The sequence below is a fragment of the Gopherus evgoodei genome, chromosome 5 (assembly GCF_007399415.2).
Source record: "Gopherus evgoodei ecotype Sinaloan lineage chromosome 5, rGopEvg1_v1.p, whole genome shotgun sequence".
NCBI classification, from domain to species: domain Eukaryota; kingdom Metazoa; phylum Chordata; order Testudines; family Testudinidae; genus Gopherus; species Gopherus evgoodei.
The window spans coordinates 62,531,324-62,558,949 of NC_044326.1; the positions used below are offsets into that span (position 1 = coordinate 62,531,324).

Consider the following 27,626-nt stretch of genomic DNA (forward strand, 5'->3'; position numbering starts at 1 on the left):
AATCTGCCCCCGTCCCATAGGCGCCCCCGGGCTGGCAGTGCTGCCGCGTGAGGAGAGCACACGTAACATGCATCTCTGCTGGCAGAGGATGCAACGTGCCTGGGGGGCGTGGGGATGGGACGTAAGGGGCCGCTGAGAGGGAGGTAACATAAGCACCAGGTGTTGGGGCTGATGTCACCTATGTGATAGATACGGGGATTCGCTAAGAACATAAGAAAGGCCAGACTGGGTCAGACCAAAGGTCCATCTTGCCCAGTATCTTCCAAGGGTGGCCAATGCCAGGTGCCCCAGAGGGAATGGACAGAACAGGTAATCATGAAGTGATCCATCTCCTGTCGCTCATTCCCAGCTTCTGGCAAACAGAGACTAGGGACACCATCCCTGCCCATCCTGGCTAATAGCCACTGATGGATCTATGCTCTTAGCTAGTTCTTTTTTGCAATAGGCACAGCAGCTATAAGCGAAGATATAACTGAGGAAGTGTGTGTGTGTGAGAGAGAGAGACATATGAATTAACTGCCCCTGTGCTGGAGGGATAGTCCCCATCTGTAAGCAAAATATTTACCAGCTCACCATTCTTTCTGTTTCCCTGTTTATGTATCAGAAGTCCTCCGCTGAGTTTGTTTGAATTTTAATGGAAATATTTTTAATTACAATTTAAGTGCATTTTAAGTGTATTTTAATTTCCAAATAATGTTCCGGTTAGGTCTTTGTTAGGAAAGTTGTTGTATATTAGACTAGAGGATTTTTTTTGAGTGCAGCAATAATATATCTATAGCAGGAGTCGACAACCTATGGCATGTGTACCGAAGGTGACACGAGAGCTGATTTTCAGTGGCACTCACACTGCCTGGGTTCTGGCCACAGGTCTGGGGAGCTCTGCATTTTAATTTAATTTTAAATTAAGCTTCTTAAACATTTTAAAACCTTATTTACTTTACGTACAACAATAGTTTAGTTATATATTACAGATTTATAGAAAGAGACCTTCTAAAAATGTTAAAATGTATGACTGGCACGCGAAACCTTTAAATTAGAGTGAATAAATGAAGACTCGGCACACCACTTCTGAAAGGTTGCTGACCCTTGATCTATAGCATTGACTATTTATGTCCTCAACTATCCAGATTTTTAGCTTTCAGATGCTGGTATGTATGCCATACCCAGCCCCAGATTAACTCTCCTGTGGACCCGGGGCTATTAGATTTTGTGGGGCCCCTGGATACAACTCTTTTTCCTGGGAGGGAGTTTGGTGCAGGGGATTAGGGTGCAGGAGGGGGTGTGGGGTCTGGGAGGGAGTTTGGGTACAGGATGGGGATTCTGATCTGGGACAGGGGGTTGGGGTGGAGGAGAAGGTGCAAGGTGTAGGCTCTGTCCGGGAGGTGCTTACCATAGGTAGCTCCCAGCTGATGGGAACAGCAGGGCTCAGGCAGGCTCTGGCCCCGTGCTGCTCCTGGAAGGAGCTCACTGCTAGCATGTCTCTGTGGCCCCTGCGGGGAGGGGGACAGCATGTCTCCGTGCACTGCCTGCACCTGCAAGCACCACCCCTGTAGCTCCCATTAGCTGGTTCCTGGCCAGTGGGGGCTGGAGGCGAGGGAAGTGTGCGGAGCTGCCTCCCCGACCCCGCCAGAGGCTGCAGAGACATGCTAGCAGCCGGCCGCTTCCAGGAGCGGTGTGGAGTCTGCCTGAGTGCTCCACTGAGCTGCGTGACTTTTAGTGGCTCCCCAGAGTTGGAGATTGCTGCCTGGGATTTATTTCTGTGGGACCTGCCTTGAGCCAGGGTCCTTGGCTGCAGCCCCTAATGCCCCTGCCTTAATCTGGCCATACCACATCAGGGTTTGCTTTTAGGTGATTAAGTGAAAACTTGTTCTATGAAATGGTGAATTTTCTTAAACAGTCACAGATTTCAAGTTCTTATTCAGGTCAGTGGTGTAAATCCAGATAACTCAGTTGATTTACTGGAGTTACATTGGAAGTGTAATTAAGAGCAGAACCTGGCCCATGATATGCATCTGTGGTCTGCAGCAAGTGTAAACTTAGTATTTATTTTTGGTTTAAAGTGTTTAAGGTTTATGATGTATCCAAGGCATCATTTGTTTTGACTATCCTTTCCTTACATCGGAGTGGGCAAACTTTTTGACCCAAGGGCTACATCTGGGTGGCGAAATCAGGGCCGCCCAGAGGATTCAGGGGGCCTGGGGTATTCGGTGGCAGAGGGCCCCCACTTCGGCGGTAATTCAGCGGTGGGGAGCCTTCTGCTCTGGGACCCGTCGCCGAAGTGCCCCGAAGACCTGTGGTGTGGTCCCCCAGCCGCCGAATTGCCGCCAAAGACCCGGCACTTCAACGACGGGTCCCGGGGCGGAAGGACTCCCCGCCGCTGAATTACCGCCGAAGTGGGGGCCCTCCGCCGCCGAACACCCGCGGTGCTGGCCCCGTTGCCGAATTGCCGCCAAAGACCTGGCTCTTCGGCGAGGGGTCCCGGGGCGGAAGGACCCCCTGCCACAGGTCTTTGGGGCACTTAGGCTGTGGGTCCTGGAGAGGAAGGACCCCCTGCTGCTGAATTGCCGCTGCAGACCTGGAGTGGAAGAAGCTCCGGGGGCCCCGCGAGAGTTTTCCGGGACCTCCAGAGTGAGTGAAGGACACTGCTCTGGGGGCCTCAAAAACTCTCATGGGAGCCCCTGTGGGGCCCGGAGCCTGGGGCAAATTGCCCCACTTGCCCCCCACCCGGGCAGCTGTGGGCAAAATTGCATCCATGGCCATGAATGTAGGGCTGAGGCAGGAGGTGTGGGAGGGGGTGTGGGGTGCAGGAAGGAGCTCAGGGCAAGGGGTTGGGGCAGAGGAGGAGTGCAGGGTTTATGAGGGGGCTCAAAGCAGGGAACTGGGGTGCAGGATGAGGTTGGGGCTCAGGGCAGGTGGTTGGGATGCAGGAGGAGTGTGGCAGGGGGTTCAGGGCAGGGGGTTGGGGTGCAGGAAGGGGCTTATGGTAGGGGTGCAAGGAGGGGTGCAGGATGTGGCAGGAGGCTCAGGGCAAGGAGTTGGAGTGCAGTGGGGGGCACGAGTTTGGGGTGGAGGAGGGGTGTGGAGTGTATGAGGGGGCTCAAAGCATGAGGTGGGGTGCAGGGTGAGGTGGGGGCTCAAGGCAGGGGGTTAGGGGCTCAGGGCAGGGGGTTGGGATGCAGGAGAGGTGTGGCAGAGGGTTGGGGTTCAGGAGGGGGCTCATGGTAGAGGTGTAGGGAGGGGTGTGGAAGGAGGCTTAGGGCAGGGGGTTGGGGGGCAGGGTGTAGGAGGGCTCCAGGGTGCGGGTTCTGGCCTGGCGCTTCTTATCTGGAGTGGCTCCGGGGTGGCAGTGCTGCGCAGCGGGGCTAAGACAGGCTCTCTCCCTGTCCTGGCCTCGCGCCGCTCCTGGAAGCGGCCAGCACCACATCCCTACGGCCTTTGGGGAATGGGGGGCAGAGGGCTCTGTGCGCTGCCCTCACCTGTGGGTACCCGGTTAGTGGGAGTTGCGGGGGCGGTGCCTGCAGGCGAGGGCAGCATGGACATCTCTCTGCTCCCCTCCCCCAGGGGCCGCAGATTCATGGTGTTGGCCGCTTTTGGGAGCAGTGCAGGGCCTGCAGTGCCCCGGGGGTGGCTGGATCCAGCCCACAGGCCGTAGTTTGCCCACCCCTGCCTTACATGATGCACAGTTAGCAACACAAAAAAGCTAACCTTTAGCCAATTATTGGTGGAAAGGGTCATTTTGTTTTATTCCTAGCTATATTATAAAGCGCCAACCTAGAGAGAATGTTTGGAAGTGGTGTTTTGTAAGTGAGGAACACTTGGCTTTTATCTATTCTTTTTATAACTCAAGTAGAAAAACAAATATGTTTACTGCTGTTCGGTTAAATGTACCCCTCCTATCTCCAACCCAAATGAATGGGCTTTGTTGGGGCACAGTTTGAAGAACAGGAGGAGAAGTAGGAAGTTGGAGATTGCCCTTCCTAACCTGTGGGCAAACTGCTGCCATTACTCCAACTGGTAAGGGTTATTGTAGCAGTAGCTATCTGTCTGTAATCCGAGCCTCTATATAGTCATGGATCCTGTGACCCCTCTCTGGCCTACCCTTAAAATGCTTCTACACGCTAGACAACTGGGGTTCTCTTGTAGTAGAGAGGGGTTGCAAAGGCTTTCTTGTATAGTCAATGTGCCTATAACTTCCTGTGCAGCCTCACTGTGGAGTGGAAGTGGTGCAAGAACCTACCATAGTGACCTCTTTCCACACTTGAATTGCACATTTATATAGTACAATGATGTACACTTTAACTGTACAAAACAAGACTGAAGTTCTGTCCCGAGGATTTGGTGGTGATGTCAGTCCTGAGTTGTGTGTTAATGTCAACCATATTCGAAAGGCTAAATGAGGGCCACATTTTCAAATAGGCTTTTAAAACTCCACCTGTGGACTCTGCTTGTACATACCCACGTGCATGTGTAAAACTGCAGTTGTGTGCATAAATCAGATAGTCACACAATTAATTTACATGTATAAATGTTTGTATGTGCACATTAGAGACCCCTGTAACATTTGTTCCTAAATGGGTAAACTATAGCACTCCCACTTATTTAAATAAAGAAGTGACGGTGGCCAGGAATATTAGATAATTTTTTTCACACTTAGCTCATAGAGCTGAGAAGTTCTACAGCATATTAGAAATATCTCTTTTGAAACCAGAATTAAAACTGCTTGGATAGACATCACAAATGCATATAATGAAACAGTAATGTTTTACTTTATTATACATTTTTTCTAAAGTAAAAACTAAACAAATGAAATTGTAAGACCATTTTCTCAAAATAATGTTTGATGAGCTCCTGCCAATTACAAAGCCAAGTAAGAATTCTACTTTGCAATCAATAAAAAGTAATACTTTAAATTATGTCTCCAAATAGATTGTATTTAATATTTTGGTATTCAGCAGACACTTAAATTAGTACAGTCTTATGATATATAATTTATTTATTGTGTGATTCATTGACTATCATGACCCAGTTTTTAAACTTGTCTGTCTAAAATGGACTGATTAATTTCAGATCCCTGGCATGCAAATATACCCTAGATAGCCAGATACTTAAGTGTTAATTTCAGTGCCCAAATGCAGAAGAGTATCCTAAATTTAGAATGTTTGAAAATTGAATTAATAGAATACTGGCCCCATGAACTATGCATAAGTGCAGTATATGAATGAAACAAGGAATCTGACAAACTTAAATACAAATAATAATTGTATCTGGAAAATACATGTAATTCATGTTGCTTTTATTTGTTCCATATTTTGTAAGTAATGTTCACCTTCCTCACGGAAGGTTAGATTCTGCCATTCTTACTCTCGCACTGAGAAGTACCTTACTTCACAAGGAGTCTCATTTGAAGTCAGTAAGATATGTGTACAGTAATGATTTTTGGTCCAGTTGTACAATGTTTGCTCACACTGAATGATGCCTTACTACATACACAGTCCCATTGATTTCAGTGGGATTTTTCCTGTAGTAAGGTTCTATTCACCATAAGGGTGGCACAGTTGAGCTCTGTGTGAGTAAGGTAAAGAGGATTTTGCCATACATTGGTTATTAGAGGTTATTATGTTAGGTGTAAATATTACAGTTGTTTAAAATTGGTTGCAAAACTAAAGTAACCAAATACTATGCAAGTTCTTGTACAGTGAATGCAGCAATCATGCCCAAATGGTCCAACATAATGCATTGTTTAGAAAACATTACACTGGTTATTACTAGAGATTTAAAATGTGGAACATGTATTCCTTTTTTTATTTCTAATCATATTAGTCAAGATTAGGCACTTGTTTTTGAAGAAGGTAGACTCCTGAATCCATATTTAGGCACATGAAAAATGGCCTGACTTAAAAGTGCTGTATATGTAGCAGTCCAACTTTAGGCACCCATTTGAAAAATCTTGCTGATTGTCTGTGGCTGTATATGGTCCCATCTGGTGCCTTAAAAAAATGTGCAGATGTATAATTTACTTACAAATATCGATAATAATTTGTGATTGATTTCAGTTTGATTGGAGAGAGGGGAAAAAGCCAGCGTGGCCTTTCACAGCAAAGAACGGAATATGTCTGTGTGTTCTTGAGTTTGAGCCCCAAGTAATAAGATATTGTCTTAGAAATATTTAAAGTTTATATCTGAAGATTTTTCATATTTCTTACTGTATCTGCATACCTCTCTTTTTGACTAATTTACAGTTTTACCTAAAAACACATGAGAATACACACACACACACTCTCTAGGCACAATCTTGCAAAGGCAAGAGAAAGCCAAAAGACAACATAATAAATATGTGTTGGGATTTTTCTAATCTCCACAGTCCAAATTCTGGCCTCCCATTGACTTCAGTGAGTGGCATAGGCTGCAAGGGAGGGTAACATTCAGTTAAATCAGCCTGCAATAGCACATAAGTGAAGTCATACTCTCAGTGCATGCAAATCAGGGTATACATGTGCAAAATTGTGCCTTTGACATTTCAATATTCTGAATGCAGCATATTGACCAATACCTTGAGTTAAGTATGATCCCCAAAGTGACCAAATCTTGACAGGTTTAGCATAAAGTAAGGATCTAAAAGCATGGGAAAGGCCTGTTTCCAAATATCTTAGTATTGTCTCGTTTTGTTGTTGGTTATACACATTATTCTTTTGACATTCCCTTTTGGCTGAACCAGTAATCTAAGCAAATGGCTTGACTGAACATGTTCTGTTGTATTTAAGGATTACCCTCACCAAAGCAACTGAATCAAGGCTAATAAAATGGTTTATTTTTTTCATTACTTCAGTTATTTCATTTGTGGCTGAGCTACATGAGACAGGAGAGGAGAAAGCAAGAAAAGAGTAAGGAACATGATATAAGAATCTGAAGAGAATTGACCTGAAAAGAGCACTAGTGCTCCACTGCTGCTGCTTTTTCATCCCATTAAGAATGCTCCTGTGTTGTGAATAATGTACCCTGAATCCTATGCGCAGCATTTGAGGACAATAGTTTGTTCCACATCTTCTTCATTTTTTTTTCATTCATTTTTCAAAGTTTCACTTCCCTGTTTCTAGTCCTTTGTGACATCTCAAATGTGGTTCATATTTTGGTGGAAAAACTATAGACTCAGCTAGTCATTTATTTCTTCTACATCAGCTATTTGAAGAATTAGATTGGCATGAATAGTCTTTGTTTTTAGGTTATTCATAGATTCATAGACTTAAGGTCAGAAGGGACCATTATGGTCATCTAGTCTGACCTCCTGCACAATGCAGGCCACAGAATCTCACCCACCCACTCCTGTAACAAACCTCTAACCTATGTCTGAGTTACTGAAGTCCTCAAATCGTGGTTTAAAGACTTCAAGGTGCAGCGAATCCTCCAGCAAGTGACGCCTGCCCCATGCTGCAGAGGAAGGTGAAAAACCTCCAGGGCCTCTGCCAATCTTCCCTGGAGGAAAATTCCTTCCCGACCCCAAATATGGCAATCAGTTGAACCCTGAGCATGTGGGCAAGACTCACCAGCCAGCACCCAGGAAAGAATTCTCTGTAGTAACTCAGATCCTACCTCATCTAACATCCCATCACAGACCGTTGGGCATATTTACCTGCTAATAATCAAAGATCAATTAATTGCCAAAATTAGGCTATCCCATCAAACCATCCCCTCCACAAACTTATCAAGCTTAGTCTTGAAGCCAGATATGTCTTTTGCCCCCATTACTCCCCTTGAAAGGCTGTTCCAGAACTTCACCCCTTCTTGTCCCTAAGTATAATGTGCAGTAAAACATTTGATAACATGTAGCTGTTAATAATAAAATCACAACAGTGTTCAGATCTAGAACTTTTAATCCATAGACCCTTATAAAGGAGGGGAAGAATCCCTATGTGGTCACCTTTTGGTGGTATTATAGTTTATAATGGATTAATAAATAATGGCTATTATAAGCACATTATAGACATGAGTACTAAGTGTTATAGATAGTTATAAGCACATCAGTGTAAGTCATTATAGATGGATACAAGCAACCTGTTGACCTGTTAGGTTCCATAACAATCTATCACCATTGATTTACCCTTTGTTAAAACATCTGCTACTAATTTATTAACTCTTTGTAAACTGTTTATAAGTGAGAGCCCTATATAGAAGCAACAAGATGGAAATGAGTTGGAGAATCTATTTGGCATCTTAGTTCTCTGTACACGAATGCAAGGAATATTGGGAATAAACAAGAAGAAGTGAAACTCTTAGTGCACAAGCAACATTCTAATGCAGTTGACATCACAGAGAATTGATTGAATAAATCTCTTGACTGGAATATTAGTATAGAGGGTATAGCTTGTTCAGGAAGGACAGGCAGTGAGAAAAGGGAGAAGTAGCTGCACTGTACATGAAGAATGTATTCACTTGTTCTGTGGTCCAGAAGGATATACAGGAGGTCAGACTAGATGATGGTCCCTTCTGACCATAAAGTCTATGAATCTGTGAGAAGGTGAGTGGCAGACCAGATGAAAGTCTCTGGGTGAAGGTAAAAGAGGAAAAAAATAGGGTTGACCTCATGGTAGGTGTCTGCGACAGATCACCAAATCCAAGTGGGGAGGTGGAGGAGGTATTTCTAGAACAAATAACAGAAAAATCCAAAACCAGAAAGTAATAGGGAATTTTAGTAGCTACCCAGACATCTGTTGGAAAAGTAATATGGCAAAACAAAAAATCTCCCATTGGTTCTTGGAATGTGTTGGGAACAACTTCTTGTTTCAGAAGATGGAGGAAGTAAGCAGGTGTCAGCCATCTGGGACTTGGTTATGACTAACCCTGTGGAATTGTTTGCAAATATAAAGGCTGAAGGCAATTTGAGTGAAAGTGATCATGAAATGATAGATTTCATGATGCTAAGGAAAGGAAGGAGTGAAACCACCAGAATAAGGTCAATGGACTTAAAAAAAGCAGACTTGAGAAACTCTCTGACTCTGTTAGGTGAGGTCCTCTGGGAAGAAAATCTAAGGGAAAAAGGAGTTCAGGAGAGTTGGCTAAATATGGCTCCATCAGGAGCTCAGTGACTTGAAAATCAAAAAGGAATCCTACAAGAAGTGGAAACATAGACAAATTGCTAATAACAAGTAAGAAAGTATAGCACAAGCTTGTAGGGAAAAAAAAATCAGAAAAGCTAAGAGACAGAATGAGTTTCACCTAGCAAGTAGCATAAAAGGCAATAAGAAAAGGTTATTTAAATGCTTTAGGAGAAAGAGAAAAAGATGAAGGAAGCTAATAATGGATGACACCAAGAGAACAGAAGTGTTTAAAGTCTATTTTACTTTAGTCTCCTTCACTAAAAAAGTTAATGTTTAATATTGACAACAATGGGGAAGGATCACAAGCCAGAACAGGGAAAGAATGTGTTAGATGTATTCAAATTTGCAGGACCTGATGAAATTCATCCTCAAGTACTTCCAAGATTCCTTCAGCTTATTCTTTAACTGTTTGCAATTATCTCTGAAAACTCATGGAGGATGGGTGAGGACTCAAAGGATTAGCAATGGGCAAACATAGTGTAGAATTATAGATATGTGAGCCTAACTTAGATATTTGAAAAGGTACTGGAACAAATTATCAATCAATCAATTTGTAAGCATGTAGAGGCTAACAGATTGATAAATAATAACCAACATGGCTTTGTCAAGAACAAATCATGCCAAACCAACCTAATTTTGGGTTTTGATGGGATTACTGGCCTAGTGGATGGGGGGAAAACAATAAACATGATATAACTTGATTTTAGTAAGGCTTTTTGGCATGTCCCACATGACATTCTCATAAGCAAGCTAGGGAAATGTGGTCTAGAGCAATTACTATGAAGTGGATGCACAACTGTTTGAAAAAAACTGAAAGCATAGTTATCAATGGTTAGCTGTTAAACTGGGAAGATGTATGTAGTGGCGTCCTGCAGGGATCTGTCCTCAGCATGGGAAGATAGACTAGATAACCTTTTCAGGTCCTTTGGAGCCCTCTATTTTTATCTACAATTCTATTTATTAACATACCTATAATGCAAAATGCAACACATTATCTGTAGAATATGCTTAGGGAATTAAAAAAACACCAAGAGAATAAGTGACTTGCCCAAGGCCACTCGGCAAACCAGTAGCAGAGGTGGGACTAGAACTGAGGTCTCCTGATTGCCCTTTCCAGTGGAGGCAGAGAAGCATTAATGCTATTGTAAGACCTCATCTGGAATACTGCATACTGTTGTGGTTACCCTGTTCAAGAAAGATTAATTTAAACTGGAGCAGGTATAGAGAACAGCTGCAAGGATGATCAGGAGAATGGAAGGCTTATCTGACAGGAGACTGGAAGAGCTTGGCTTGATTAGTGTAGCAGAAAGAAGGCAAAGATGGGATATAATTGCTCTCTATAAATACGTTGGGGATAAATACTAGGGAGGATGAAAAGCTATTTAAGCTAAAGGACAGTGTTGGCACAAGAACAAATAGGTGTAAACTGGCCATGAACAAATTCAGGCTGGAAACTAGAAGACTGTTCTAACCAGCGGAAGGGTGAGGTTCTGAGCCTCCCAGTAGGAGCTGTGGGGCAAACAAGTTAATTAGTTTTATGAGAGAGCTGGACAAATTTATGAATGCGGTTGTCTGTCAGGGTTGCTTGTGATAGTAGGGGTTAAGGCTCAACAGCCCTGGGGCTCGCTTCTAGTTTATATCTTATGTTCCTAAAGCTCATGCTTCAGGGGCTAGGGAGGTATTCTTCCTCCTGCTCCAATGTATTATTTCCTCCCTGTGGAGCATTGGAGATGTCCACAGCTGGAGAACTGACATTGGATATGGAGGGCCAGGGCTCTGAGGTGGCACTGAGCTTTCTTTCTCTCAGATGCTTAGCTGGATGGTTCTTCATCACATGCTTAGGGTTTAACTGATTGCAATATATGGAATCTGGAAAGAATTTTCCCTAGAGGGGTTTGCGCCTTCCTCTGCACCGTGTGGGTGTGGGTCCCTTGTCAGGATTATCTGGGCATATCTCACTTCATCATTTCCCTGCCATTGCAGAGACCTTGGGAACTGGTGCACTTCGGTCGCTCCTGTTCTCTCCCTGTGGCAAATGATGTCTCCTTTGGGTGTAATACTTCAGTGTAATTTCAGTTGTTGGGTTTAGTGTGCAGGTGCTGGGTGCTATTGGTGGCTTGTGATATACAGGAGGTCCAACTAGATGATCTGGTGTTCCCTCTGTGACTGAATTCTGTGCCCTATCTACTAGCTTTCTTTATCTGTATACATTGTTCATAGTTCCTGAAACCTGATTATTTTTTTTAATGTCCCAGGCCAACGAGCTGACATTGGAAACCCAGCAGTAAGCAGAGCAAGTTTGGCTAGTAGCAGGACTAGTTTACTGTCTCAGCCTGCGACACAGCTCAGGATTGAAGTTGATGAGGTATGATTTTAATCAAATACAGTCCATATAAATAAATGGGTAGAATAAAATTTGACTCAGAGGCTATATCGGTACCAAGGAAGGTTTCAGTCAACAATCCCTGTGAACTGGCATGAAGGAAGTACGCATACATCTCCTTTTGCCCTGAAAGCCAAGCACAGTGATACTTTATAACTATATATCCTAACTTAAAACTGAACACTGTAGTATAAGTTAATATTTTCCACAGGAAATTCTAGCTCCAGTCCTTTAAAAAGATATCATTTTTAGAAGGTCTCTGTCAAACAGAAGAGAACAGTCAGCATAAGTCTGTATAATTCAGTTACCTAGTAACATCCTCTATAAGTATTAATTAAACTCTGAAACATTGTACACACTCCTTCACCATTATTCCAGAACGAATTTACCTATGTTGAATGGCATCCTCATGATGATGTCATTCATGGGGGAAAAACTCCCATTGAAGACAATGGAAACTTTGTCTGAATACAGACTGAGTAAAGGTTTCAGGATTGTGCTCGTAGTTTTCTCAAAATGTAACTTGGCAACACATAGTTTAATGATAACACAGAAAGCAAAGGTCATATTTATTTTGGCAATCCAATAAGGTTCACTCAGTTCAGTCGCACAACAGTACTTGAAAGCCTATATTATAGCTGAGCAGAAAAAAAAATTACTTTCTGTAGAGTCTTGAGCAGGAAAAGAAAAATGTATTTCTCCCCTGGCCCCTCCAGGTGGTTATTAAAGATACATCATTTCTTTGTGGAACCTTTGTTCTTTCTTGATTTCTTATCATCTTGTCAGTGACAGTTGACATCCTCTTTTTGTACTTTAAGGAAAAAAGTGAGTTAAAAGTACGTATTAGAGATGTGTGTTATTTGTATATTTACTATTGAATGTGTATCAAATTTATTTATTCTTTTTAAGCTGGAGCACATATTGTGTGAAAAAATGAGATCTGAAGGCTATTTTACTATGAGACAACTGTTCAAAAACAATGACCCTGAGGGCAAGGGACAGGTCAATAGGTATGTGTCTCACACAGCAGTTTGCATTGTCTGGGACCTGTTACTTAACTTTGACACATGCATGTATATCACTAAAGGTATGAAACAAAGCCAGTGGTCTTTTCCCATATATTTAGTACCATGAAATACTTTATATTTCCTCCCAATTCCCTCACTTTTGTCTTTTATCAATGTATGGAGCTGGACTGGATCAAATCACACTATAGATATATTTCTTACTTTTATTCATTCATAGAGATGTGCTGCTAATGATGCTGACCAAATTTCTGGGAAGGTATATCAGCTTCAAGCAGTATCAGCAACTTCTTCTAAGGTATGCGATCAGATAAAAGCTAAAGAAGGTAGCAAAAGATTTCCACTATTCATAACATATAATATAAATATGGTCAAATTTTCCATTTTGACTATGGTAGACCTGGTTTTCCTGCAATAGTCCCCCTCTCCCAATTTTGTTCCCTATTTAAAAAATTCATCCTTCACTTGCCAGCATAGTACGGTATTTTCAAACTGGAAACAATACGATGATGTGACTATAAAGCACAGATGCACCTTTCTAAATCACATGGTCTGAAAAATATTGTACTGTAAGAGGGAGAGCGCAGTTTTGTATTTAAAAAGCAAAATTATTAAAAGTAGATTTCCTGATGCCAATCCTGCAATTCATTCTTCTTCAGACAGTCCTTTGGGTTGAAAAGGACCTCTAGTTGGTCATCTGTTTGTCTCCCTGAAAGTTGGATTTTATTATTCCACGCTAGCTGTGATGGATGGGTGTCAAGTTGAGCTTTCAATACCTCCAGTGATGGTGATTCTATAAGCAACCTTGGCATCTTGTTCAATTACCTAACTGTTCTAAGAGTTCTGGCCGGTAAAATACCCTCAGGGTGTGAGAAAACTGCGTTGGATTTTTCTGTAAGTTTTCTTAATATTTTCTCCTGGATCTTATTTTCTAAACATCTTCTTTACTCTTCTCAGTTGATTTTTCTTTACAAAAAATAATATGCCAGACTGAGAGCAGTAATTCAACTGGAAGCCTAACGAGCATGAAGTAAAGTGGAATAGTTTCCTCAATAATTTGCTTGAATTATTCCTGCTATTGTACTATTGCTGTTTCCTTTTTAATGACTTCATCACACTTTTGGCTCCTCTTCAATGTATTGCACATCATAACCTTCACAGCCTTCTCTATATTTTTACTGCCTGGTCCATAATTCCCCAGCCTATGATTTTTGCTTCAAATTATTCCTCGCTACATGAGCTTCATCACAGTTATCTTTTCGAATCTCATTTTATTCTTCTGTTTTGCACCATTTGTAAATTGGTTAAGGACCCTGATGTGATTTATGACAGTAATATAATCCCTTCCCTGAGTCATAGCTTTGTTCTCAGGCAAATAACCTGCATTACACTAGTGAAATAAGTTCATAGTTACTGAGAAATAATATTTGTGTGTTATATTAATGATTTCAGGCACTGTGTGTGAATTTTGTTGTCTTCCATCCATTCACAGCTGTGGATATCCCATAGCACTGTAATGTCTGCTTCTCTGTGTATGTAATTTCAGGTTTACTTGCAATTAGAACTGAGCAAATAATAGGGGTTAATGGTTGATTAATAATTCCCTCCATCCCTGCTATCAACTAGTGTATAAATGAGTCACAAATACATGTTTTGATTATTTGAGTAGCTCTATTTTAAAATATTTTTAGAACAAATTGATAAACTAAACAGTAATAAGTCTCTAGGACCTGATGGTATTCACCCAAGAGTTCTGAAGGAACTCAAATGTGAAATTGCGGGACTACTAACTGTCATCTGTAACCTGTCACTTAAATCAGCTTCTGTATGAAATGACTGGAGGATAGCTAATGTGACGCCAATTTTTAAAAAGGGCTCGAGAGGTGACCCTGGCAATTACAGGCCAGTAAGCCTCACTTCAGTACTGGGCAAATTGGTTTGAAACTATCATAAAGAACAAAATTGTCAGACACATAGATGAACATAATTTGTTGGGAAAGAGTCAACATGGTTTTTGTAAAGGGAAATCGTGACTCGCCAATCTACTAGAATTCTTTGAGGGGGTCAACAAGCATGCGAACAAAGGAGATTCAGTGGATAATAGTGTATTTATATTTTCAGAAAGCCTTTGACAAGGTTCCTCATCAAAGGCTCTTAAGCAAAATAAGCAGTCATGGGATAAGAGGGAAGGTTCTCTCATAGATTGGTAACTGGTTAAAAGATAGGAAACAAAGGGTAGGAATAAATGGTCAATTTTCAGAACGGAGAGAGGTAAATAGTGGTGTCCCCCATGGATCTGTACTGGGCCCAGTCCTATTTAGCATATTCATAAACAATCTGGAAAAAGGGGTAAACAGTGAGGTGGCAAAATTTGCAGATGATGCAAAACTACTCAAGATAGTTAAGTCCGAGGCAGACTGTGAAGAGCTGCAAAAGGATCTCACAAAACTGGGTGACTGGGCAACAAAATGGCAGATGAAATTTAATATTGGTAAATGCAAAGTAATGCATATTGGAAAACGTCCTAATAATACATATACAGTGATGGGGTCTAAATTAGCTGTTACCACTCAAGAAAGAGATCTTGGAATCATTGTGGATAGTTCTCTGAAAACATCCACTCAATGTGCAGTGGCATTCAAAAAAGTGAACAGAATGTTGGGAATCATTAAGAAAGGGATAAAGACAGAAACTATCATATTGCCTCTATATAAATTCATGGTACGCCCACATCTTGAATACTGCGTGCGGATGTGGTGGCCCCATCTCAAAAAAGATAAGTTGGAATCGGAAAAGGTTCAGAAAAGGGCAACAAAAATGATTAGGGGTATGGAACGGCTTCCATATGAGGAGAGATTAATAAGACTGGGACTTTTCAGCTTGGAAAAGAGGCAACTAAGGGGAGATACGATAGAGGTCTATAAAATCATGAGTGGTATAGAGAAAGTAAATAAGGAAGTGTTATTTACTCCTCATAATACAAGAACAAAGGGCCACCAAATGAAATTAACAGGTAGCAGGTTTAAAACAAACACAAGAAAGTTTTCTCATGCAACACAGTTTGTCAGAAGCTGGGATTGGGTGACAGGGCATGAATCACTTGATGATAACCTGTCTGTTCATTCCCTTTGAGGCGCCTGCCATTGGCCACTGTCGAAAGACAGGATACTGGGCTTGATGGACCTTTGGTCTGACCCAGTATGGCCAGTCTTATGTTCTTATTTAAGTTTGCATTGTTTAAGCGCAGTATAATACAATATGACTTGTCTGTATTTTGCAGGGAAAAGGAAATTAAGACATGCCCGATCAAATTAGACAACTTATTTTTGTTTAACTGATCAAAAATCCATATTAAAAGTGTACAGTGGCAGACTGGATTGAAGTGGCATCTTACAAGAGTTTCATTGAATATTATAAATAGGACACTGAAGAACATAGTGCTTGAGACCCCACCCACTGAAGTCAGTGGGAGTCTTTTATTGCTGTTGGATCAGACCCCTAGTCCCTAGTAAATATCTCCTTTTTAAAAGTAAGTGTAGATGCAGTAGCAACAGCAGCATTCAGAATTATTCTTGGGTGGGCCATATCAACTTGAATTTTCCTCACCCTGGTTTAGAGCCATATGGAGTTATTATTCATGAAGGATCAGATCATGGTATTCTAACAGCATTTGTATTAAGGCTGTTCTCTTACGTCTACTATAGATGATCATTCTTGTTACAAACTGTACAGAAGAAAGAGTAGGAGTACTTGTTGCACCTTAGAGACTAACAAATTAAGAGTGTGTCATGATTCTGTGCAAAGGTAGGCGAGACTAGTGCAGGAGCTCATTAGGCAGGAACACCCACTGAGGTTCAGAGTCAATATCAGGGGCAGTAATCAGGCTGACAGGCAGAGACAGAGACCGGTCAAGGATCAGGCCAAAGGTCAGTACCTGATATCAGGATCTGTGTGGGTGTTCTGTGGTCTGAGTGGTAGTTGAGGTCCAAGGTCAATACCAGGAGTTCAGGAACAGAGAATGCAGTGTGGACATGGCAGCTAATGATCCACATTGTTGCCTGGACACTTCCTGGAATGCCTCCTGGGTTTATGTAGAGCAGGAAGCATAGCAGGCATCATGAGGCTACTGTCTGTTGAACCTCTTGATGTGGAACTTCCTGTGACCTCTGCAGGGACTGGCAAGCTGATTACAGCTGCTGGGTGGCAGTTGGGATGTGCTTGCTGCCTGGCAACCTGGGGATTAGCTGCAACTTGAAGACATCTGTCAAAGAATAAAATCTTATTCTGGTGGTGCGGATGCATTTAATCATAGGGCAGTGGGAACTCCTCAGGCTAGGCTGGATAGGCTCTGCATCTGCAGTTTTGAGTCATATACAATACAATCTTTTGCCAGCCAACTTTGAGATGTCCCCAGGCTCCACCATTGTATTGCATGCAGCTCAGCCATAGTTAATCACTAGTTGAATGTTAATGGAGTTAATAGTGCATTTAATGCAAGTATTTATATATATGTCATTACCACTTAATGGCTTTCTCCTTTGTATGTGAGCTGAGGTAGTGCAGGAAATAAGTGTTGGAAGGAAGATTTGATTTGTATGGTCTGCATCTCCATCAGTAAGTGATCTGTCTCTTTTATGTCACTGAAGAGAATACAAACTGAAAACAAACATTCACAATCCTGCACTATAACAGGCTTAAACTACAGGACAAAGCCATTATCAAGTGTGAAGAGTTATATGCAGCGATTCGTGATCCTGCTACTTTTGGGGCTCCAGTGTGGCTTGATCCCATCAACCACAGACAGGGGGACAGAATTATGATGACTGCATCACAGGTGCATGCACAACTAAAAGAAAAAGCAAAACAAAGGTATGAGCACTTCTGCAGCAGTCATAAATTTTTATGGCTAGAAGGGACCATTGTGATCATCTAGTCTGACCTCCTGTGTAACACTGATCCCAGAAACTTCCCCCAGTGATTAAACCCAACCATTTGTGGCTGAACAAGAGTATATGTTTTAGAAAGCCACCTAATCTTGATTTAAAGATTCCAAGTGATGGAGAATTTACCACATCCCTTGATGTGTTTCTTCTAATGTTAAATGCTCTCATTAGTAAAAGGTTCAGGATTTATCAGGCTTGACCCTGACAGCATCCAAGTCTTATAATGGGATCAGGAGGGAGGGGGAAGCATCCTTTTACAAAGTGGACCATATTAAAAAAACCCAAACCAAACCTACCTTCTTGATTCTTTTCCACTGCTAAGGAATGACGCAACTGTAGAGAAATCCCCAAGTATATAGCAGGATTTATTAATTTTTTTCTTTTAAATAAAAATGTAATAATTCTGTCTTTGTAAGAGAATGAGGTATTTCTGTGTAGGAGGCATAGGGTAAGTTTCATAAGGCAAGGATCAATTGTCTTCTGCTGGAAAATAGGTCCCTGGATATTGCTGATCTGATGCCCGAGAAGAACCCAGATGATGACATCAGGATTCTGATGCCTGAGTTTAAGAACATACTTAACAAACTAGGTTTTCACATTGGAAATGAGGAGTTTGAAAAGCTTTGGAGAAGGTAATATTTGATTCAAGTTTTAGATTATTTTTTTTAAATGGGAATGAGAATATTAAGAGCACCCCTCTGGTGTTAGATGGTGGACTTGTGAGGGTATATGTGTGTGATGCTGGTGTGGGGCCAGATAAAGGGAGGACAAGGTAAACGGAGAGAACCTGGACAGTGTAAGATATACAAATAGCCACTTTCATCTGTTATATTAGCCACAGGGAAGATGCTTAGTCCAGACACAGGGTAGAGGACTCCACTGACCACTCGTGGGTCCTAATCTGCAGCTGCTCTGCACACAGAACTCTGAGCGAAGCCAATGGGAGTTCCACACATAAAGTAGCTGCAGAACAGGGTCTGCTCCAGTATGTGGTAACCAGTTAGCGCATCCAATAGGCAAACACCAAAGTTTCTTAACTGTTGCAAAGCAGCGTGATGATGCTTTCCATAGAAATACTGGTCACATGAATTTTCAGTAGTTCGCTATAGTTATAACAGCAGGTCTTCCGCAAGGAAGGATCACTCATACTGTAGTTTCCATTATAAACCTGATTTATAGAATTATCAGTGTTTGTGAAGTGCTGTGAGGTCCTTGGATGGAAGGGGCTATGTAAGTGCAAGTGTTGTTATAACAGCATGCTCCCAATTATCCAAATAGCCTGGGGAACACAGATTTTATTCAGATAATTGGGAGTCTGGCTAATCAAAAAGGCAGTGCAGGGAGCCCTCTGCAGTCCTGGATCCGCTCACTCACTCCTGTGACAGCGGAGCTGCCAAGGGCTTCCTATGCTGCCCTCCCTGCTGAGGACTCTGCTTTGCCCTGCCAGGACTGCAGCCTGCCCTGCCCCTTGTGCCTGCCAGGATTGGGTATCACTGGCCCTGTGACCACATCGTTGTCCCTTTGCAGCCTTGCTGTCATGGGAGTGAGTGATAATGCAGATAATAGGGAGTATATGGTATTAGGTCAAATCATGACTCCTGAACACGAGGTGCAGAGCCCATCTGCTGCTCCATGCTGTCAGTGAAAGTAGAGGAATGGGGGTCAGCTGAGGACTCAGGATTTGGCCTATTGATTTTATTCTTTTATATATTACAATAGAAGGCTAATGTGCTTACCACTAGGTACCACTGCCTCTATTTTATCTAATATTATGGGGATAGCTGGGAGTGTTGTCTCTCTATTGTTCAATTTTGGTTTGTTGGAAAAATCTGGTCCATTGTGTTGACTCTGCTGACATTTTGTCAGTGCTTGATGTGCACAGGAAGGTGACAAATGCAGAGGAAGCACGAACTATTCTCTAAGAAAGGAAGCTAAATCTGATAATGACTTTCTCCTCTTGCTCTTTGCAGGTATGACACAGAAGGAACAGGGGTTCTGAAAGGAGATATACTACTTAAAAAACTAGGAGCTGAGCTCCGAAATGGATCTTCAAACAATGCTAAAGTTTCTGGTAAAAAATATATATATTGAATCCATAGCTTTCGGTAACCTTCATGGCAATCAGAAAAAAATGGTCATGGAAAGTGAATCACTTGTGGGATAGGTTATGGATACACCTCTAGACAACTGGCTCAGAAGTAGTCAAGTCTTAAAATATTTAATTGTCTGTTGGCTGTCTGATAGCCTCTGTGAAATGAGTTTTGTGGTTTTAGTTCAGCTATTATTGGACTAAGTATCCACATCACAAATCTTCCACCGCATTTGTTGTTTACTGTTACCATTCTCCACCACTCTCTCTGAGGTTTTTCTATAGTACTTATCAGAATAGCATCTAAACGCAACAAGTAATTTAGATCCTCCAAGTATTGTCTATCGAATGCTTATAGTTGTTTATGCTGGTTGCCTTTCCTAGGTTCTTGGGGTTTTTCTTTGTGTCAATGTTACTTAAATACCCTGCACTATGTGATGTTACCTATGCACAGACACCATGGTTATCTTCTCATTGCCTGTCTGCAACATCAGGGATAGAATCATCAAGGATTTCTGGTTCCAAAAGCAAAGGCATCTCCTCTTGAGTTAAAGAAAAACCTTTGTTACAAATATCTGTAAGGCTTTTATTCTCTTTATACAATACTCACAAGAGGGCAATATAATCATGAACAGGTCTGACAGTTGATCAAGTAACACATACATTAGCAACTATATTACAAATACAGCAAACAGACCTGCAGTGAGAGTACCTGTAATGTAAGTCTCTGTCATAGGGTCCAGCCTTCTAGCTTAGGGGTAGACCTGGGGAGCCTAATGCTCTCTGCATTCAGTTTCAGAGATGCATACAAATGTGGCTTGGTGTGTGAAGGATCTGCCTTGAATTTCCCCAATGAGCAAAGACTGAATGGCTGTAGAGGAGAAATTGTTCTCTTATATCTCAGGGTGGTCCCTTGAAGTCAGGGTTAAAGCACATTGGTGGTGCAGTGTGGGGAAGCTTGCATTGATGCTGGCTTGCACTGTAAAACAGGTGTCATCAAACTTTTTCATTCTGTACACCACTTCTTGAGATCCTTTTATAGGACACCTCCCCTCCTAACTGTCTGGTTATGATTCCGCATATTCACTCTACTGGAGACAAGATGAAAATAATTTCACTTAAATGCAACCAATGCAGCTGCATGGTTATTTCTCTTCACCTTGTATCTTTGTTGTTTATTTCGCTGTAGATGTGGGTCTCTGCTTGTTCCCTGCAGCCCCCACTGCTCTAATCTTTCCATCTCACTTTGCAGTTTAGTTCAGTCCTCCTGTATGTTTGTTACCCCTCAAAATTTAGTGTCATTTGCAAATTTGATTCTGGTTAAATTTACACCCAAGAAATACTTTGTGAAGAAAGCAACAAAGGAGTTGTACAGGGTGCAGAGAAGAGATGTCTTTAAGTTTAATTGGATAAAAAAAGTACCTGGAAACTGAGTCTTGGGCTGTGCTCTAACTAACAGAAGCCATGACTGATTGAAGAAAGATGGCTGTTTCACCACGGTTAGGGCTTATCAGTAACTAGATCACGGAGAGTTACTGCTGTCTTCCCATCCATTGACTCCTTCAGTACTATACAGTTTCAGTGCATTAGAGTAGTAGTATTTTTCTCACCATATTGCCTGTCTTCTTTTTGTTTATATTAAATAAATAATTTTTAAACTTTTCTTTCTATATCACAACTGAAGGGCAAAGCAGAGAAATCTCAAAAGCAGAGTGGGAACGCAGAGCTTCACTTGACATAGAAAGGTGGCTGAAAGATAAATTCAGAGAAGGATTTAGAAATATGAAAGAAGAATTTGAAAAACATGACCCACAAAAAACAGGCAAGGTAAAATGCTTTTTAGTTTGTGAGTCTATTCTAAGTGGGGAAGCACCCACAGCAAATGATCTGGAGGCATTGTGTGAGCTGTAATGAGATGTGAAGCAAGGACTGTTGAATCCAAACCCCAATAGACTAACCAGCCAGCTGGTATTACTCAGTAGGGTTACTTAAATAAGCGAGAAGAGCATTATTTGGTCCTTTGTGTTTACCAGTGTAGCAGTAATCTCCACATTTGTTGCTGAATTGCTGGAAAATGTATCCATTAATATTGTTTATATACATGGCTTTGGTGGATGTGATGCTTCTAATAAGAAAATGGTCCCTTTTATATTAATAGGCACTAACAACTTGAGTAGCAAGTGTTTATTCCAAACATTTAGAAAATCAGGACCAAGGCAAGCAGTTTAGCAAGACTGATTATGTATAAAGGAGAGGACCAAACAAACAAGCCCAAAGTGTTTGCAATCTCTATTCATTATACTTTCTTTCTTGACACTTTTTATTAAGTTCCCAATGGTGGTCCAAGAGTATAAGTACCAACTCAGGGCAGACTTTTAAAAACTAGGGCACAAACTCCAAATTGGTTGTGAATTCTGAACTTACATTTCAGCAATCAACTGCACCAAGTGCAAACTGTTCAGGCACATTAACAGCCTTAAACGGGGTCCCAGACAGTCCCCTCAGACATTCCGGCTTATCTTACCACCCAAGGGAGCACATCTCTGTGGTAGATGGCCTTTGAGACCAAAAATCACAACAAGATTCAGGTTATTCCTCATCACAAAGGACCAGTCATTTACTCCAGGTCAGTTTTTCCTTGCACCAAAGACAATGTTTGTAGCCAGACCTATAATAAACTATATGAAGATTTATTAAATAATAGTTATTCAATGCATTCCTGATATGCCACCACTGCTGGGGCTTTCAGATAGGCCTTAAGCTAAGGCTGCTCCAGGACTTGATCCACAGCAGGATAAAAGAGCCACAGTGGAGGGGAGAACTCCTATCAATGGAACTGCTCATGGAGTAAAGTACTGTTCATTAGATAAAACCTTGGCTCCACCGAAGCCAATACAAACGTTGCCATTGACTTCAGTGGAGCTGGGATTTTTGCCCATTACGAGTAAGGTGGCTGAATGTAGCCCTTGAACACTGAATAAATACAGTGATCATGCAACAGAATAAGTAATAAGAGAGCTCATCAGTGACATTCTGCATATTAAAGTTTTATTTAAATAAAGTGAAGTCTGATTCTCTTCTTTTTTTTTTTTTTGGAAGGTGGGAAAAGAATCCTTCTTGTCAATCCTACAAAAATTTGACATGCATCTCAAAAAGGAGCATTTTAACCTTTTCCTGGCAAGATGTGGTCTTGAAAACAGTCAAACTGGGATCAATTATTTGGATCTTTTAAGGAACTTCCAGGATCGTAGTGACAGAGGGATCTCACACAAAATTCTCTCTAATCCCAAGCATAAGTTCGTATGAAGTCGTCGCTTATTTATCATTGCTTTCTCTGATTGTATGGCTTGGTAGAGCTGCACAAAATTTCTCAAGGTAGAATTAAGCTCAGTGACTCAGACCAGAGAGTGAAGTGATAATACAATCTAACGGCCCCTTATCCAGTTGAAAACCGCCTCTATGATTTCCATAGGCCTCCTATGCTCTGCATCTGTGGAGGCTGCACCTAATTTTCATGAAGTGCTTTGTGAAATGGAGGCTTTCTTACCTGACCAACAATGACAACCAGGAAAGAGTTAAAAGTCTAATATATTGCATTTCTGGCCGACAGCATTGTTTCTGTTATCCAGTGGGGCTCATCAAGGCTACACTGTACCCTCTCTTCCTACAATGCTCCTGGAAAATGGCAGATAGAATTAGGGTAGGGCTCCCCTCTCCCTCCACATCCCCAAAAGAGAACCTCTCCCTTCTGGTAAGTGGGAAAGGTCTCCTCAATGCAAAGGTTTTTGTTGATTTGTGTTTTTTTTTAAAAAGTCCCTTAAATCAGGACAATGCACCTTCCTCATCTTGGGCACCACTGAGGGCTAGAGGTTATTCTGAACCTTGGCCCGTAGAAATTTTCATGTGCTGCCTAGTTCCCATTTGGAGTAGGGGTGGTAGAACATAGACCATTAGGGAATATTGTACCACAGTGGGAGGTGTGCAAATTTGCTTGGGCTCATTTTCCCCAGAGCAGTTCTCAAGCAAGCAAAGTTTATTTTAACATTGGCCTTCTGAAGCAGGGTGACTTTTCCCCTGAATAAGTGGCTTGGTATAGAGCCATAACCCATGGCCTTCCGCAGCTTGCATGACTTGGAAAGCTGGAGATAACTACTACTAGATCGGGCCTCTAAAGACTGCCTCCATGACAAGATAAATAACCTGAAATAACCCTGTTAACAAACAATAAAACTATCCATTTTGTCTTTGGAGAGACTCCCTTTTCAGTCTGAGCCATCCTTCCTCTGTGCTGTTCTCCTGCCCTCCGCTGTGGGAGTTTCAGTACCAGAAGAATTTTAAAGACTGTCACAAAATTCAGCTGAACATTAACAAAATGTGAAGAGAAAAGTAACCGTCCAGGAGTAAATGAATTATTTCATGATCCTATTTAATGAAATACTTAATCCATTGAAATGATGTTTATTTTTCAGAAATAGATAATACCATTTTTCTTTTCAAATCTTCATATTTTTAAAAGGTCTTCAACGCCATTTTGTATTTACAACAAAATAATGTGGCCAATGCTGTCATTTACAGTTGTTCGTTATTTGCTAAGCAGACCAATAATATGCTCGATGCTGTGGCCCAGAGATGTTACAAGCTAAAATATAAACAAATAAGACAAGGTATGTTGGAGACCCATAGGAAGGAGCTACCGTAGTTAATTCAGATTTTATTCTGTATTGTTTCATCATGTGGAGCTATTACTCTTCTCATTGGTTACGAACACTTGGGCCTTTGGTCCTTGCATCAGATTCATCTGAAGTTTGTATAAATTCTTAGAAAGGTACTGTCATGTTCTGTTGCTCAGAGCAAAATTCTGATGTCTTGTTGTGTTGGAGCACTGGGTGGGGGAAGAGGACTGGTGACCTTATTCTCACCTGTGCAGGAGCAGGACAGAAGACACCTAGTATTTCTATGAGCAGCTGAAGGAGTAGGCTGACATGTCTGGAGGCACTCCATAGCTGTAAAGTGGTGTGATCTACTAGAATGGGCGCACACCCTGTCAGCGGGCATTGAGAGAAGTGCACGTGACTCTGCTTTGTAACAGCAGTAGGGGGCATAGCTGAGCACCCTGGGCTGATCCAAAGCACATGGAAGTAAATGGAAAAACTCTCTCTGATGTCAGTGGGGTTTGATTTAAGCCCATTGTACTAATCCCATTTTGCTCTGCTTTAGCATAATGACTTCAGGGCTCTTTGTTTAGCCATCATCACTCACCTACCTACGAATGCACATCATCATAGTAAGGCCAGGATTTGGTCTTAATATTTTTCTCTTAAAACAAGATTGTCGTATATAACTTTTGTAATTGTTATCTTGCTTTCTGTTCCCCAGTCATGCACGCTGCAGAAGGCCATCACTAAAATAATGTTAGCATGATTTAGAGAACCCGCGGGTGTGCAGGAGAGCCTGAGCACAGAGGAGTATCTTATCTTCTACTTCTCCAACTAACATCTAGAAATAACATTCCAACAGACCATCCATTGGTGGTCTGTCGCTGATGGTATCCTAGTAATGGTAGCCTGTAAGCTGTTGAAATGGACTTATTATAAAGCACACCAAGGGTGTGTTTGTAGTGTTTCATATCCGCAGCGAGTTTCTGAACAATAGCACAGACCCAACCGTCTAGCCATAACGTGTGTGGAGAGATGCGGGCTAGTACATTATTTTCAAAAGCGTGGTTATACCTTGGAAAGTGACTGTAGTTACGGCACTGTGTTGTTCCATGTTTATTCTCTCTCGGCACCTTCCAGAGCTGGGAGCTGGCTAGTCAGCAAACATTTTCGTTCCCTTGAATCTGGATTTTTGGGTGGAACACTGTTCTGTCAGAAATCTCTTGACCAGCTCTAGCTGCAGCACAGGAATATCAATAGAATAGAGAAGGTATGTGTGATATCTGTATTAATCCTTGCTTTTAAATTGCATCCTTTGTAGATTTAATCGTGAAGGGAGCATCAGCCCAGCTTCCACTCTGACTGCAATTGAGGCAAAGTTGGCAAATTTGTTTCAATCTGAATTCCTTTCACTCTTGGCCACTTTCCAGTAAGTGTCTGATGAAATTTTTTCTTGTTCTGTTTATGACAGATTGTGAGCTAGAACTATTGAAGGTGCTAAAATAGAGAGAATCCACGAACACTGGAAATACAAATTTAGAATGAAAGAAAAGGAGTTTTGACAGGAGACAATGTTTTAGGCCCTGATCCTGCAGTGGAGTGGAACTGTGTGGATCCCCCTGCAGAGTTCCATTGTTGTTGAATAGGTTGATTTCAGTTGGACTCTCCAGTGAGGTTCTGTACAGATAAGATCCCTTTGCAGGCCTGGAACCTTAGGAAGGGTTCCAGACGCTAATCAAGATCTCATTAAAAGCCAATGACCCCTCACTAGCCTCTATATTATTGAGAAGGTGGCATCATCACCAACCTCTTTTTCAGAGAAGTGTGAGTGATTGTGAAGAAATGACCACTATTAGTTTATTTCATGAAAACATGTATTTGGTAGACCTTTCTGCCTCGTAGTGAGAGTTGTTCCATAGGACCTGACCCTGCAAAGTGCAGAGTGCCCTCAGTCCCCATGAGAGCAGGCAAACCTGAAGTGCCAGATCCTCAGCCCTGCTTTGTCACCTTTGCCTGCTCTTGCAGGGTAAAGATGACAGAAAGGTGGCTTAAATAGCCAGTTGGGGATGCTCCTTATGGAGGTGAACCCCTGGGTGGTGTAGAACTGGGGTAGCTGGCTATGCATCACTGACTCCTGGCACCCCCGCTCTAGAGTGTGTGGCTGGAGTGCTCTGTGTTCTGAAGAGCTTTTCCCATTACTCCCTCAGGCTGCTAGAACTTGTGCTGGTGGCCCCTAGGGTCAAGGAGGGTGCTGGAAAGCCAACTATGCCCACTCTGTCCTTAGCTACGTGAGGCTGTGGTGTCCCTCGGGATTTGCCCACAGCTACAAATAGATCCCAGGCCCTGCATTTATTGCTGCAGATCAGCTAGAAACTGGGACTTTCTCAGTGTTACAGCCCTTGAGTTTTGAGGGAGCTGATGGATTTGTGTTCAGTCATAGACAGACCATTAAAATCACAGTTTAGCCTGTAACTCTTGACAGTGCACCTTTTAAATGATTCACTGGTGCATTCTGTTAAGATCCAAATCATTGAAGGTTTGCAACTGATATGCCATATACTCAGGTAATCAATAGACAGACTGCGGAACAAATCCAAATAGCCAGATGCTTTTGAACCCCAAAGTCTTTTTATTTATTTATTATTATCATTATTGTTGGGGTTTTTTCCTGTGGTGTCTGGCCCTTGACTATACCTTGACCATACCTTGACCATGAAATTTGGGCCTTGACAAAAAAAATAACTGACTACCTCAACTATACATGAAAAGTAGTCATTGCCCTAAATCCTGTCTCCAGCAAAGTCGGACTAGTCTGAATATGCATCGGGGAATTCCTTGAGAGCTAAGGGGCAAAGGAAATAGGAATTCTCCCATACAGCCTCACATGAGGAGTAGTTTTCCTGGTGCCTGCACTCTCCCTGACCAATGGATTCAGGAATCAGCAAATTCGCTGGTTCTTTTCACTTGCCAGCTGACCCACTTTCTGCTACTCTCTGTGTAGCAGCTGTGCATAAAGGAACCCCATGAAAGATGCACTCCTCAAGTCATGCCCCATTTGTGCACAATGCAGCCAGACCACTTCTCCTGTGGCAGGGCCTTGCACACTTGTGGAAGAAGAGGCAAGGTTTGCCCCTTATCGCACAAGGTAGATGACATAGAAGAAACCTTGGAATGGGCCAAAATGATCTAGCTGTGTCCTTTCACTAATCTAGGGCTCACTTGTTTTCAATATGCAGGATAATATGTTTTCTGAACGTCATGGGGTCTGATCCCTTTTTCTGTATTTCTCAGAAAAATTGACAGGTTGCAGAGAGAGGTCATTAGTCAGCAGGAGTTTCAAGCAGCAGTTGAGAGCCGGTAAGAATGAATTTCTTTTGTTCCCTTCATTTATGATCATGAAGTTGTTGTAGACAAGTTTTAATTTCATAGGGATGTTTCC

At 42.0% G+C, this 27,626-nt stretch overlaps 1 protein-coding gene across 1 annotated transcript in view; it reads left to right on the forward strand.

Moving 5' to 3' along the window:
• LOC115652582 (EF-hand calcium-binding domain-containing protein 6-like) overlaps positions 1 to 27,626 on the forward strand; it is a 105,732-nt gene that overhangs the window by 153 nt on the left and 77,953 nt on the right. The window contains exons 2-11 of the mRNA XM_030564820.1: positions 11,348 to 11,457; positions 12,385 to 12,485; positions 12,721 to 12,798; positions 17,193 to 17,369; positions 17,938 to 18,075; positions 19,414 to 19,514; positions 21,217 to 21,359; positions 22,632 to 22,828; positions 25,509 to 25,616; positions 27,479 to 27,544. Of these exons, the coding sequence (XP_030420680.1) occupies positions 12,409 to 12,485; positions 12,721 to 12,798; positions 17,193 to 17,369; positions 17,938 to 18,075; positions 19,414 to 19,514; positions 21,217 to 21,359; positions 22,632 to 22,828; positions 25,509 to 25,616; positions 27,479 to 27,544 (1,085 nt within the window). The 5' untranslated portion in view covers positions 11,348 to 11,457; positions 12,385 to 12,408. The remainder of the gene's footprint in view (positions 1 to 11,347; positions 11,458 to 12,384; positions 12,486 to 12,720; positions 12,799 to 17,192; positions 17,370 to 17,937; positions 18,076 to 19,413; positions 19,515 to 21,216; positions 21,360 to 22,631; positions 22,829 to 25,508; positions 25,617 to 27,478; positions 27,545 to 27,626) is intronic.